The 15,196-nt window shown below is 34.0% G+C and overlaps 2 protein-coding genes across 2 annotated transcripts; both read right to left on the minus strand.

Annotated features, from left to right (window-relative positions):
* Nucleotides 1–21: 21 nt before the first annotated feature.
* LOC111715521 (vegetative cell wall protein gp1) lies at nucleotides 22–3,244 on the minus strand. The gene is made up of 4 exons (XM_023490858.1): nucleotides 3,180–3,244; nucleotides 896–1,559; nucleotides 459–569; nucleotides 22–372 (listed from the first exon to the last, which is right to left on the minus strand). Exons 1-4 carry the CDS (start codon nucleotides 3,185–3,187, stop codon nucleotides 154–156), a joined length of 1,002 nt encoding a protein of 333 aa, XP_023346626.1. The 5' UTR covers nucleotides 3,188–3,244; the 3' UTR covers nucleotides 22–153.
* A 5,777-nt stretch (nucleotides 3,245–9,021) lies between these two features.
* Nucleotides 9,022–15,071, minus strand: LOC111715519 (uncharacterized). The gene is made up of 7 exons (XM_023490853.1): nucleotides 14,987–15,071; nucleotides 14,572–14,633; nucleotides 14,071–14,118; nucleotides 13,965–14,022; nucleotides 12,949–12,997; nucleotides 10,797–10,922; nucleotides 9,022–9,240 (listed from the first exon to the last, which is right to left on the minus strand). The coding sequence occupies exons 2-7, from the start codon at nucleotides 14,597–14,599 to the stop codon at nucleotides 9,073–9,075; spliced, it is 477 nt and encodes a 158-aa protein (XP_023346621.1). The 5' UTR covers nucleotides 14,600–14,633; nucleotides 14,987–15,071; the 3' UTR covers nucleotides 9,022–9,072.
* Between the last annotated feature and the right edge of the window lie 125 nt (nucleotides 15,072–15,196).

Raw genomic sequence — 15,196 nt, forward strand, 5'->3', positions numbered from 1 at the left:
TTAGTCAATAATTCAACACTCTCCTAATAGATAAACATTTATTTCGAATACTAATTAACAAATAATGGATGAACAATAAAACTTTAATATAAAACAAAAAGTCAATGTTAAACCATCAAAACTTCTTTTGTAACAAAAAATAAGTCTTTGTGTTTAATGGTAGGGAGCGGGGGCATAGGGAGCGGGTGCATAGGGAGCGGGTGCATAGGGAGCGGGTGCATGGGGAGCGGGGGCATAAGGAGCAGGATGGTGGGGAGCAGGCGCATATGGAGCGGGAGCGTGGGGGTGATCCTCCTTAGGTTTATCTAAGTAAGGATTCTTGTATGGGTCTTTGTTAAGTTCATAAAGAGAGACAGCCTTGCTGCAATCAACCTAAACAAATCAAGAATAAATATATTTAAGTAAAAAAAATTATCTCTAAATTTTGTTTAGAAAAAAGTTATTTTCTTAAAGTTTACCTTATGCCAGAATTCGCAAGCAAATTGGTATTGGTCAAACAAGGTTCCATTTGGGCACACAAATCCTGCTCCAGCTGGACCATCCCTACCATCGTTGCAAACTCGGTAGGCCTACAACAAATTGTTAAAAATGCGAAATTTAACTGATTCTTATTAGTCATAACTTGAAATTTGAATTCTGCGAGATGTAGTTTAAGTAAAAAAAACCCTTGAATATCTGAAATAAAATACAAAGCGATACCTGCATCCCTATACTTAAGTGACACTGTGACAACATTAATGGAGCTTTTATATCAATAACTAATGAAGGATATGAAAACCGGGATTTGGGCCTTCATGTATCGCATTTTAAGTGCGCACTGTAGAGAATGCACAAAAGTACTACACACTGGCGTGCATATATACATATACATAGAATAGAATGTAGAAATAAATACCTGGCACCCAGATTCTGGGTCAGCATACATCCCGGGTTGGAATGGAACACTGGCACAGGTAAACTTTGTGTATGGTGCTTCAGCATAGCAGGGATAGTCTTTGCAAGGAACGCCGGGAACTCCATGGTGCTCATCATGATAGGGTTCATGCTCCTGATATCCAGGAGCTGGGGCGTGGTATGGAGCAGGTTCATGATAAGCTGGAACAGGGGCGTGATATGGTGCAGGTTCATGATGTGCTGGAGCGGGGGCATCATATGGAGCAGGTGCGTGATAAGCTGGAGCGGCAGGACTGTATGGAGCAGGTTCATGATACGCTGGAGCGGGAGGACTGTATGGAGCTGGTTCATGATATGCAGGACTAGGAGGGCTGTACGGAGAGGGTTCATGATAAGCTGGAGCGGGAGGATTGTATGGAGCAGGTTCATGATAAGCTGGAGCGGGAGGACTGTACGAAGTAGGTTCGTAGGATTTAGGAGGAGCATATGGTTGAGGTGAGTAAGGAGCTGGGGGTGCAGGGGAGTAATCCCCTCCAGGAAAATGTGAAAATTGTGGAAACCTTTTTATCCTTGCATCTACGCTCTCACCGAATTCTCCTAGTTCCATCAGATCTTCTCCACATGCTAATGTAAAGAGGCACACTGCTCCACCAATTAATAACGATCTTAAATAAAATCCTATTAAAATTAAAACCTTGAAACAATTTATCAACATTATTGAAAATAGGTTTATCAGCAAACATAAAACTCAGTTTAGAATATGAAGAAAAGTTTCGAACAGAGGCGTACACAGAAATCGTTTAATTAAGAGGGGGCTTAAAAATTTTTTTTTATCCAGGTGGGGGCTTAGCTCACATTGGGGAATTTTAAAGCCCTGAAAAACCATAGATTTCGCCAATTCAGAGTAGGGGGCGGGGGCTCATCCCCCATTGCAATAGCCCCCTCTGTGTACTTGGACGCCTCTGGTTCTCAACATGTTTTGAAAAATCCAAGGCAAACAGAAGAATAACCATTGGACTTCGGAAAACAACATGGTCCATCAGATAACAGTCAAAAGTCAAAGGAATTGAGTTTTTGCCACAAACTCAAATTTTCTAATCATTATATCTTGGCAACCTAATGGTGGATTCAAACTTAGGCTACTTGATATAACAGAATTCAGAGTTTGAAATATCTAACGTCTACGAAATTGGATTGCAAAGATATAGGTATTAGAAAATAAGAGTTTGTGACAAAGGCTCAATTCCTTTCTAGAGATAATTAACTTTAAGCTAATAAAAATGGCCAGGGTCAATATCGAATTTAACACAGAGGAATTAATCAATCAACTGAAAATTTGCTAATTAACATTATTTGTTTTGGTTTAATTTAAACTAGCTGAAGGGCCCGCCGTTGCCCGGGGGAAAAAAAAATTTTTAAAAAAATGTTCGATTTTTTTTTAGCCTAGAACACCCCCCGGCCACCCCTGAGTGTCCACACAAAATTTCAGTTCAATCGGTCAAGCCGTTTAGCCGGCTATAGGCAACATATATATATATTTACATATATACGAATGTCTTGTTTTATTATATAGATTAAATTAATTTTAACCAAAAGATAACCTATTTCTGCAAAATATATTGATAAAATCTGTTTTTACAAGCAACGAAGCTTTAATGGTTATATTACAGAATTATGGTATAAATCAGAGATATCTTTTAGAAGTAATTTCAGATTTGTTTATACTTTAAACATTGGCCTGAAATAATATGCTCTGTCAGAAAGGTGAATATCCTATAAGAATATGAATATTTTCTATTAGACTCAATTTATGATTTTAAACAGTTCAAAAGACATGAACGAAAGTACAGAAATTGCGCAGTGTACACAGAACTAATTTTATAATTTAATTTTCTTGCAAACTGATGGTAAAACTATTTGCTTAATAACAACATGAAATAAAAATATAGTTTGTCTAACTGTAATGTTTCCTTATTCCACATAGTTATGGGTCCCACCGTACCACCTCCCGATTTTATTAAAATTTGGGCAGGGGTTCCTTTAAACCTGTATCTCATCAATAATGCGGAAGTGTCTAATTCTGATAAATCCCACATTGTTTTCCTGCGCAAGTCACTTTTATAGATCAACCACAATTGAAAATATTCAGTTTTCAAATTTATAAACATGGATATCTAATTCATATATGATCAGACAAAGGTTTTAACCGGGTATCATTGTCAATCGGACAACTCTATAAACGAAAGGTCACTTAAAGTTACGTTTCTAGACCCTGTAAAGGTTACCTCGACATGTTGGTCCGGGACTCCTTAACCAACTGAGATAAAACCAACTTCTCTTCCTTGTGTGAGTTCACATCACACAAACCACCTAATTTAGATAATATCCCGCCCAGGACGAGGGGGGGAGCATACACAACAACAATTTGTAATCATATCACACACACCACCTAATTTAGATAATATCCCGCCCTGGACAAGAGGGGGTGGGCACATACCATAATAATTTGTAATCATATCACACAAACCACCTAATTTAGATAATATCCCGCCCAGGACGAGGGGGGGAGTATACACAACAACATTTTGTAATCATATCACACAAACCATCTAATTTAGATAATATCCCCCACAGGACGAGGGGGGGGGGGNTCATATCACACAAACCACCTAATTTAGATAATATCCCACCCAGGACGAGGGGGGGGGGAGTATACACAACAACAATTTGTAATCATATCACACAAACCACCTAACTAAGATAATATCCAGCCCAGTACGAGGGGGGGGGCACATACCATAATAATTTGTAATCATATCACACAAACCACCTGATTTAGATAATATCCCGCCCAGGACAAGGGGGTGAGTATACACAGCAACAATTTGTAATCATATCACACAAACCACATAATCTAGATAATATCCCGCCCCAGGACGAGATGAGGAGCATACATAGCAACAATTTGTATTCATATCACACAAACCACCTAATTTAGATAATATCCCACCCAGGACGAGGGGGGGGGGAGCATACACAACAACAATTTGTAATCATATCACACAAATTACCTAATTTAGATAATATCCCACCCAGGACGAGAGGGGGAGCATACACGACAACAATTTGTAATCATATCACACAAACCACTAATTTAGATAATATCCTGCCCAGGAAGAGGGTGGGAGCATACACAACAACAATTTGTAATCATATCACACAAACCACCTAATTTAGATAATATCCCGCCCAGGACGATGATGATGGATAGGGTTTCCATTCGCAAAACTTTTGCGCAATTTTTTTGGAACGAAACGCAAAATTTTTCTTTCTTTGTGCTTCAGTTTTGCGCGAAAAAACAACAATTTGCGCTTTTGGGAAACTCAAGTTTTGTGCAATTCTGCAACTAGAGTTTTACGCAATTCCGCAATTTCGTAAAAATCAAAAATTGGTGACGGTTTGTGTTTCTTAGAATTCAATTCTTCCAGTGCTGGAAGGTTTTGTACCAAAATCCAAAACAGATTGTCCATTAAAAGTCTCGACAATTTTAGTTTTGGACATGCATATTTCCTAAAAGTTGATTCTTCAGGCATTGGTGACTTTCTTGCATTATTTTATATGAGATTAAAAAGATTTCAGAAATTTGATTAAACAAATTTAAGAATATAATTCACACTTGATTAGGCAAAGTCTTTAGTGAACGTATAAAATGCCTTTTTTTGCTGAAAAATAGGTGAATTTTTTATTAACATAGGTATGTATGGTAGTAAGCAGATACTTTTCTTATAAAACTATAAGATTTTTTTGTAAAATCATGATAAAAAAAATATATTTAGCAAGAAATTCAACTTTAAAAATCTTTAAATTGCCTCTTTTTTTTCTTTAAGACTTGCTTAAGTTTTTGTCTTGGAAGTGACTGTAGTTTGAAAATGAAAAAAAATAATAAATGTTGAAATTAAGATTTTGAAAAATCAGTGGAAGTGAGGGTAGTTTTTAATTTAAATAAAATTCTTGAACAAATGTTGATAAAAAAGTTTCAACTCGTCGGTGGTAGTAAGGGTAGTGGGGAATTGAAAAATAAATTATTGAATAAATGTTGAAAAAAAAGTTTCAACTTGTCGGTGGTAGTGAGGGTAGTGGGGAATTGAAAAATAAATTATTGAATAAATGTTGACAAATCAATACACATCTTTATTTTTAAAATTTAAATTATTACTACTTTTACTACCTTCTATTTACCTTACATAAAGCTAATGTGAAAAATAAGGCATTTTATACATACAGAAGTCTTTAAGGGTCACTTGAAATTATTTAATAGGATTAAAATATTGCCAAGTTTCACACTCTGATTTCTATTTTATTAATTTTGGTCCCTTAATTTAAACTTAATTGTGCAAAAAAATAGCACAAAACCGCCCAAAACTCATTGCGTTTCATGCACAAAAATAGCGCAAAATAAGTGCAAAAGTTCGCCAAAAAAAAATTGCACGAAAAAAACGCAAATTTTGCGCAAAAGATTCAGCCATTTTGTGGAAACCCTAACAGCAACAAATTGTAATCATATCACACAAACCACCTAATTTAGATAATATCCCTCCCAGGACGAGAGGGGGATCATACAGAACAACTATTTGTAATCATATCACAAAAACCACTTAATTTAGATAATATCCCTCCCAGGACAAGGGGGGGGGGAGCACATACAATAACAATTTGAAATTATACCACACAACCTTTATATTGTCTTTGTTCCAAGCAGATTATTTTTTAAATGTGTTTTTGTATCATCACAGTTAAAACATTTAACATCTAAAACTTTTAGTCTTTTTCCAAAATGTGGTCTACCATTTTTTACATTCAAAATTGATGGAGATAAAAGGAAATTTGTTTAGATTTCAGTTAATTAAAAATCAACAAAACTGTTCAAATCTTTAATATCTCCGTCAATTTTAAAGATCCAAAGAAGGTAGACCACATATTGGAAAGCTTAAAAGAAATTCAATCCTTTTTGATGCACTTTATGTCATTTATTAATTATCAAAAATCAAAGACAATATTCAAGTGGTATCTCAATATCCATGTTTATTGGGACACCTTGTAGCACAATGAATCATAAACAATCATTTAAACTATGTAGCATTTGATGATTACTGCATTTGTAGTTTTGGGAAGCTGGATTTTGTGGTTTGAATACAAATTGTTTTAGTGTGCACTCCCCACCTCCTAGAACCTGCTATCACCATACTATTAAATATTGGTAGAACCAAGAACCCGCTATTATTAATGTTTAATACTAGTAGAACCCTGGACTTTCTATATTACTATTTAATATAAGAAGAAACCTGGACCCTCTATTAGTAATATTTAGATAACAGATGGGACCTGCTATTATTATTTAATATTATATGCACCCTGGACCCTCTACTAGTAATATTCAATATTAAAAGGACCCTAGACCCTCTATTAGTAATATTTAGATAATAGGTGGACCCTGGACCTGCTATCATTACTATTTAATATTGGAAGGATCCTGGACTCTTTCTTAGTAATACTTAGATAACAGGTGTATAGTAAATGACGTACTCTTAAAACTGCGTTCAGAACTGTATCAGTCCAGGTACAACCCGTCAGCTATAAATGTCATCCAGGACACAAACTCTTCAGCAGTCAATGTCAAACCAAAGGACACAATCTTATCAGCTCTAAATGTCACACAAGAACACAAGCATAGCTAATCAAACAAGCTCTTAATCTATTGATGCCTAATCTCTAGACACAATCTCAGCTTGTATGTTTCAACCAGGACTATCAGCTCTGAATGTCACACAGGGACACAAGCGTAGCCATCAATCAAGCTCTTAATCAATTAATGCCAAATCTCAAGGCACGATCTCAGCTCATATGTTTTAACAAGGACTAAATTACTCTCAACATTGTAATTAAAGTGGAGTCTCTATATTAACTAATTTATTTTAGATATCTTATGTTTCAAGTTAATGTGAATTGACGTAATGACAAGTTACATGTCGATATAAATATACAGCATAGTTTAAGTTTAATGTACATTTTATAAGATTAGTGAGGATAGATGTAAAGCAGTTAAGCTATCTCCATACATGTCTACAGCGTAGTTTAAGTTGAATGTACATATTTAGAAGATTAACATGGATAGATATAAATGTATTTAATCTAATCACAATCCATGTTTAATAATGTTACATTTTTATGCAATTACAAGATATTTATTACAGGGGGGCCCTGGATCTGCTAGTACTACTATTTTATAAAAGTAGGACCCTGGACCCACTATTATCCATAATTTGTAATAGAAAGAGGTCTCGACAATAAAAATAACTAGATAATTTCAGGGCCCTGAACAGTCTGTTATTAAATTTGGATATTATGTGCACTTGGAACCACTTTTTTAAGACTCTCAGCTCGGAATTATCTAGAATTCTAAACCAACATTTAAAAAATATTTCAAAATACTTTTATAGTTTCCGACAGATAAAACAATTAAACCATCTAATTTTCAAAAAGGTTAGCTCAATCCAAATACAAATATGGATTACAATAACCAAAACAATGTAAAATGATTGTCGTCTTTCTTCTTTCATAAAAGACGAAGACAATAATTACCCTTTTTCTGAATACCACAGTATCGGAATATTTATACTCAGAATATCAATATTGTAAACTGTATCTGTTGCTAGTGTGCTCAAGGTCATTTTTAATACGCGCGTTAGACAACATTTACGCACTGGGGGAGGGGGTGCGCACTGGAAGAATTGGTGGGGGGGCACCGTGCACATAAATATTTATTTTGATGTTTTTACTTCTTTTGATAATAGGAGTACCAACCAACTGTCCTGATTTTTAAAAATTTAAATTGAAATTTTCTGTCTATTAGGAAGTAATTTCATTGTATTTATCAAGATTATGCATTGCCATCCAGGCGTAACTTAGTTCCCTGAATAATAGATAAAATTACTGTTTGTTTAGTGTTTAAAATATTTCAATCATCTGTATTTATAGTAAATTTAAATGTTTGTATTGCAGACATTTAAATAATAAAAGAATAATTTATAATCTTAAAATCTGACATTCAAACGTAAACATATAATATTTTACTTCTAAAATAAGTGATTTGAAAAATCGTCTCAACAGAGCCATATTTTTTATGGGGATCCTGTAGTGTAGGTAATAAAAGTCAATTATTTACATTGATTGTTTTCATACATTAGAGTGATGTATATTTTCATTAAATAATGAAGGTCAAGGGTGAAAATAAGTTAATAACGCATGACTGCGTCCAATGTACTTGTCCAATATTTGTAGAATTAAGGTGGGAGGGAGGAGGGGTGTTGAACACATTTTGCTTTTAGAGAGTAGAGACTAGTTTTATCTAAACAATAACAAAGATTGCCATGGGAAAAACAAACTTGGGTTACCTTTCAGCCCCCCCCCCCCTCCACTGGACCCCTCCACTTCCCCAACCTTAGTTATTCACAAATAGCACTATATATAGTATACTTTTTTTTAAAGACATTCTTATCTTCTTAAATTCAAAAACAAGTTTTACAATTCTGAGCCAATTTTTAATCATTTCTATAATAAAATCTATAGAGGTGAATCCCCCCCCCCCACACTACAATTTGAACAAGGGACATTGGACAGCTAAGTTGAATTTAGAGTGAGGGGTATAAACTCTGAAACGAGAAGGTCAGCTACTGAAGAACTAGGAAGTTACTGTGTAAGCTAATATTGAAGTTGAATATACTCGTAACCCTTATAGGGAGTGTTCGCAAAAGATGAAAAGGGTATAGACTTACGGCGTAAAATAAGCGCTTTTGATCGCTACAAATCTTACTTCTATCTATAGCGTCTATGAGGAGAAAATTGTTCATAATATTTTTTTATTTTTTATGATCTGATAGTTACATTTGAAAACATGTATTATTTTTGATAATGAAGACGAAATTTTCATATTTTCCAGGCATGTTCAAAAATCCAGCGACAACGAAACATTATTTTAAAAAAAAAAATCAAAAATATATAGTGTAAAGTGGAACTCCATACCTATAAGACCTTTTTNGATTTAAAAAAATATCTTTTATATGTATACAATTCTTTTATTATTTATTGAAGTTGGTTTTATAACGCTATTAATATTTAATTCTAGGCAGCAAATATTTGTGAATAAACTAGAAGGAATCCCAGAAGAGGTTGAAAATCAATGTCGTCTTCTTTCTCCGATTTTTCCAGATTCCTCCATCTTGACAGAAGTGAAATCAGCTTTTGAGATTGGTCCTCGAAAGCCGTGTTTACTTTTTTCAACAAACAAATCTGTAAATAAATAACAAATAATTTCAACAAAAATACACACACAAACCAATAAAACTTGACTGTGGAACTGTATAAGGAATACGACATTTAAGAAATCTTATGTGTATTAATTTAATGTTGTTACAAAGCAAACAGTTTTGCCTGTAGTTCAAAAATTAATTTATTAAGTAAATGGGTGTGTACACTTCACAATTTCTTTATTTAACGTTTAATTTTTGTCCAAAAGTCGTCTTCCTCTTCCACAGTTTCATGTGTGTATATGTGACGTCTTGTATCCGCAACTTTTATTCATATTTCAAAAGTTTGGTTTGCCATTTAGTAACTTCTAAATTGAGAGAGATAAAATACTAATTTTGTTCAGATATAAATTAAATTGAATGTAAAAACTACCATCATAAAAAAATCTAAAATGTTTACTGAAGAAAACCCTGTTTTAATTGTTACCTGTTCCCAAATTGTTTAAATATAACCTGTCCCAAACTGATTTAAATGTTACCTATTCCAAAACTGGTTTAAATGTTAACTGTTCCCAAATTGGTTTAAATTTTACTTGTTCCCAAACCGGTTTTATTGTTACTGTTCCAAAATTGGTTTAAATGTTACTTGTTCCCAAACCGATTCCAGTGCTACCTGTTCCCAAACGGGTTTAGTTTTTACCTGTTCCCAAACCGGTTTAATTGTTACCTATTCCCAAACCGATATAAGTGTTACCTGTTTCTAAACCAGTTTAAATGTTACCTGTTCCCAAATTAGTTTAAATGTAACTGGTTTCCAACCCCGTTTAATTGTTACCTGCTTCTAAACTGGTTTAATTGTTACTGGTTCCCAACCGGGCTTAAATGTTATCCGTTTATAAACTGGTTTAAGTAAGCTGTTCCCAAAACAGTTTAATTTTTTACCTGTTCCCTAACCAGTTTAATGGTTACGGCCGATACCCAAACCGGTTAAAGAGTTACCTATTCCCAAACCGGGTTTTAGTGTTCCCCATTCCCAAACCGGTTTAATTATTACCTGGTCCAAAACCAGTTCAAATGTTACCTGATCCCAAACCAGTTTAATTGTGCTACGTATTCCCAAACCAATTTAAGTGTTATCTGTTCCCAAAGCGGTTTAATTATTACCTATTCCCAAACCAATATAAGTGTTACCTGTTCCTAAACCAGTATAAATGTTACCTGTTCCCAAATTGAATTTAATGTAACTTATTTCCAACCCCGTTTAATGTTACCTGTTTCTAAACCGGTTTAATTGTTACCGGTTCCCAATCCGGGCTTAAATGTTATCCGTTTTCAAACTGATTTAAGTGAGCTGTTCCCAAAACGGTTTAATTTTTTACCTGTTCCCTAACCAATTTAATGGTTACGGCCGTTCCCAAACTGCTTAAAGAGTTACCTATTTCCAAACCGGGTTTTAGTGTTCCCATTCCCAAACCGGTTTAATTGTTACATGTTTCCAAACCTATTCAAGTGTTACCTGTTGCAAAACCAGTTTAAATGTTACCTGATCCCAAACCAGTTTAATTGTGGTACGTATTCCCAAACCAATTTAAGTGTTACCTGTTCCCAAACCGGTTTATGAGCCGGTGTTTTCTCTGTACATTCTCCAATCTTATCTAATATTCCGAATCCTGCTTTACTTGCAAGCTTAAGCTTTTCTATACTCTCTAAACCATTGCTGCACTCCTTAACAATTAAGAAGTTAGGTTATTTTGTATCCTTTAGTGGAACCAACGAGGTTCCACTAAGTGATGATGTACGCTAATCCTTTACTAATTGCATAGGCCATTAACTATACAGAGAGCGTACTGCATATGTGTTTACTATTTATGTTGATTCTGGTCTAACCTATAGTGTATCAATATTATAGTAAACAGTTGTAAGTGTACAGTACAGCTAACTGAGTACACAGGTAGAGAACTATCCTCCCCCTGAGTGGAACCCTGACAACCGGGAAAAGGAAGACACTATCAACCTTGAAGGGACTGTAAGCAGGGAACAGGAATATAGGGAAAGGAAATGGCGCTGGTCCGGCAAGAGAAAGCCAGTCGCACTGCTTTGCAGACCAGTACAGTAAACTTACAAACACTCTTCTGGTACAGACACACACCATGACTACAGTCAAGGAAATTGTAGAACAATGTCGTCGATTATAATTAAACTTGAATAATGAGTAGTTTATTGTAAACTTTAATCAAATTATATTCTTTGCATTAAAATTTGGCTTTACAGTGTTGACATAAATATGTAAATAATATATTGCATGTATATTAAACTTATTTCTAAGTAAACAATTAACAATAAACAAATGTACTCTCCTAGGCTGTACAAATACCGAGATTCTTACGTACTGTATAAACCTACAGTACACACCTTCGGTACTTTAAACTGACACACACTCTTTTGGTACAGACACACCCCCATGACGTTTCCACCCCCTGACTGTAAGCGTAATTTCAAGTGACCCGTCATGCTAAGAGGGAAATGCCCGATTTACAAAAGTACCCGTTGACTATTCATCGAGTAAGAGAGCTTTTTGTTTAAATATTTTGAAAATCACTGGAATCCCTCTAAACCGCGGTGTAAGATGTATGCACAGTTTTAATACGGCTAATGAGCTTCTTGTGAAACATTACCGAATATTTTACATTAAAAACGGCTTCCAAAATACTATAACATTTCTGTCAGTTTTAGAAAGTGAATGTTGATATTTATTAAACTCAAACAGCTTACAAAAAAGTTGTTAACCAACAACAAATGATCTTACTCAGTTGCAAGGTCGTCTTTGACCAAAATTTTCTCCGGTGGCCAAACCAAACATTTTATACCTCAGACAAATATATAAACAGCTTCACATGCAGTGTACATGCTCCAAATTTAGTTTAAAGACCTTAAAACTCGTGATTTATAAATCTTTGCAACCAACAATAGTCTTCAACAATTAGCGTTTTTGTGGATAAATGAGAATAAGTCAGACAACAATGATCTGGCAAAGGTTTCAAGGATACCGTTGGTAATTGGCCATTACCATCCTCGAATCCTCGAATCCTCGAATCCCCTTCAAGTTTTTTTTTAAAAAGTCTAATGAAAACTGCAATTGCAATTTACTTTATACGCAGTACCATTTTATTAAATTAGTAGTCTAATGAACGCGACATATTGTGCAATTTACATTGTACCCAGTACCATTTTATTAAATTAGTTCTGTTTCAAGCTACTCATAAAACTCTTAGGTTTCAAACATCATTAAAAACACAAATTAATAAAATGTGAATTCCTACTCTACAGTTTTATGGGTCTATATGTACATATACATAAAACATCGGAGGAAAAGGTTTAAAAGTCGTCTTCAATTCACGCATCATTTTTTCCATCAACAATTAAGAAATTTGTCCAGGTTTGATATAAACTTACTCAGTCCCTTTAATAATCTACACTTACACAGTCCCTTTAATAATCTAAACTTACACAGCCCCTTTAATAATCTAAACTTATTCAGTCCCTTTAATAATATAAACTTACACAGTCCCTTTAATAATATAAACTTACACAGTCCCTTTAATAATCTAAACTTACACAGTCCCTTTAATAATCTAAACTTACACAGTCCCTTTAATAATCTACACTTACACAGTCCCTTTAATAAAGAAAAACTTACACAGTCCCTTTAATAATCTACACTTACCCAGTCCCTTTAATAAAGAAAACTTACTTGAATATTTTGAGGTTTAACTGGCATTCTAGATATAGCTTCCAAACTTCTAATAATTTAATTTAAATACAAAGAAAATTTATATTGAATTAGAAATAATAAAATAAAATGTTTACCTTAATATTCTAAAGTACTTTAAATCGTTTAACCCTATTCCTGCTACCCCTGTAGTTTTTTTACGTAACTCAAAAAGTATTGGTCTGAGGCTGTTGAAATTTTCTGACTTTTCCCACATACCCAAAGCCCTCCCTTTAGGCCTAGAACCGGGCTTTAACACTAACTGCCTGAGTCCTCAGGCACACTGCATGAATGACTGCTTTTTTTCTGTAACAAACTAAATCTTAGTTTTGACCCACTTCCACTTGTCAGATTTTGATAAAATTTAGCTTTCTGGAAAGCCTTTGACATAAGGAAACGAATTGCACAAGTTTTGCGGAAAAAAATTGCAGTTTTTTTTGCAAACAAGCTGTCAAAGGAAATTTGCACTTTTTTAGTTTTTCTTGATTAAAACCAGGTTATTTAAAGTTTTGCAAATTTTTTTGCATATTTGAAATGGCATGGTCAAGGGCTTTTCAAAAATGTATAATTTTTCATTTTTTGTACATCATCATGTACATCTTCGAAATTCGACGTGTCAATCTTTTTTTCATCAATCTTACCTGTATTTGAGTTGAACCAAGATTTGACTAGGAGCAAGGCGCTGTCTTCGTCCTGAGCTTTCTCCAGGTCAACTTGATCAATCAATATCTTACCTTTAAATGTTCCAATCANCCCCCCCCCTCACAAACCAAAAAAAGAACAGCTAGACCACATTTAATGATTAGAGAGTTTCAAGTAATGCCGAGCTTTTAACCACTTATCTTGCAAGTCTAATCTAAATCAAGAGAAGTGGTTTAATTTCTTATCTCAAATTATTAAAGGTATTTAGTCTTTACCAGAAACTAAAAATTTTTTAATTCATATATCTTGCAAACTGATGCATGGTGTAAAATTTAAAAAATAACTAAAAATTATTCCTTATAAATTTATTAAGAACCAGGGGTAGTCCTTCTTCATATTCGCTCTCATCTAAATCTAAATCATTCGAATTAAAAAAAAAATGTTTGTAATATTTTCTTTTACCTTTTGCTGATGATTCTTGTATTTCTGGGAACAATTCTTTTACATTATCTAAAAGTGAAATGGGGTTTATAAAAGTGAAATGGGGTTTATAAAAGAAGGAAAAATGTTTTTTTCAAAGTAAACGAAATGACGATTGTAGTTCAAATGACAAAAAAAATTTTTATCAATTTTTCCAAAGTTAAAATGATTTTAAAAAGTAGTTTAAGAGATAAGACCTTTTGGTAACTCCATCTAAGCACCCTGATAGAAAATGTTTAGCGGATTTCTTTTGTGGACTATGCGAGTATGTTAACAACAAAAAAATCCGCGAAATAAAAAAATTTTTTATAAGAATACACCAACAAAAAATGTCGACTTTGTAAACATCTACAAGCTAAAGAAAATTATAAGACTAATCTAAGTTTTAAATATCAAAGGTTTTCGCCATCAGGTTGTAAAGCTATATGGATTAGAAAATTTGAGTTTTCTTTACTTAAAAAAGCCTAATATTAGAATAATCACCAATTAGCGAGTCCGCCTCTTTCTTCATATCCACGAAGAACCCCCATTTCAGAATTGTATTTCTAAAATTGAAAATAGAATTAAACCACTGGAATTACGTCTAAATCTAGAAATGTACTCCGGCGCTTGCGTTGCATTACGCGAAATTGCGTTACAAAGGCGTACAATTTCACTTTTGCAAATTCGCGTACAAAAGAATTTCTCGGTATAAAACTCATGGTTCATAATACATAAGTACATAATATAAATTTAGTAAAACTTCAACATGTGGGATTTTTTTAAAGTTTACTGTTTCTAATTTCTAATTTCTAATTTATAATTTAACAACCCATTTAATACCTTGTGTTTTCTACCCTTGTCTACAACCCATTTAATACCTTGTGTTTTCTACCCTAGTCTACAACCCATTTAATACCTTATGTTTTCTACCCTTGTCGCCGCTATCTGAGCAATATGCCTGAATCTGATCTTCTGGTCTTCGATCAACTGCCTTAAACAGAAAAAATTAATATCTTATATAAATGATTATACTTTTTCCTTTTTAAAAAATTACTTCTGATAGAATGATATATACTTTGGAGAAAAAAACTCAGCGGGAGCGGTTGAACCAGCGGTTGAGATCTAG

The sequence above is a fragment of the Eurytemora carolleeae genome, unplaced genomic scaffold (assembly GCF_000591075.1).
Source record: "Eurytemora carolleeae unplaced genomic scaffold, Eaff_2.0 scaffold1806, whole genome shotgun sequence".
Lineage (NCBI taxonomy): Eukaryota > Metazoa > Arthropoda > Copepoda > Calanoida > Temoridae > Eurytemora > Eurytemora carolleeae.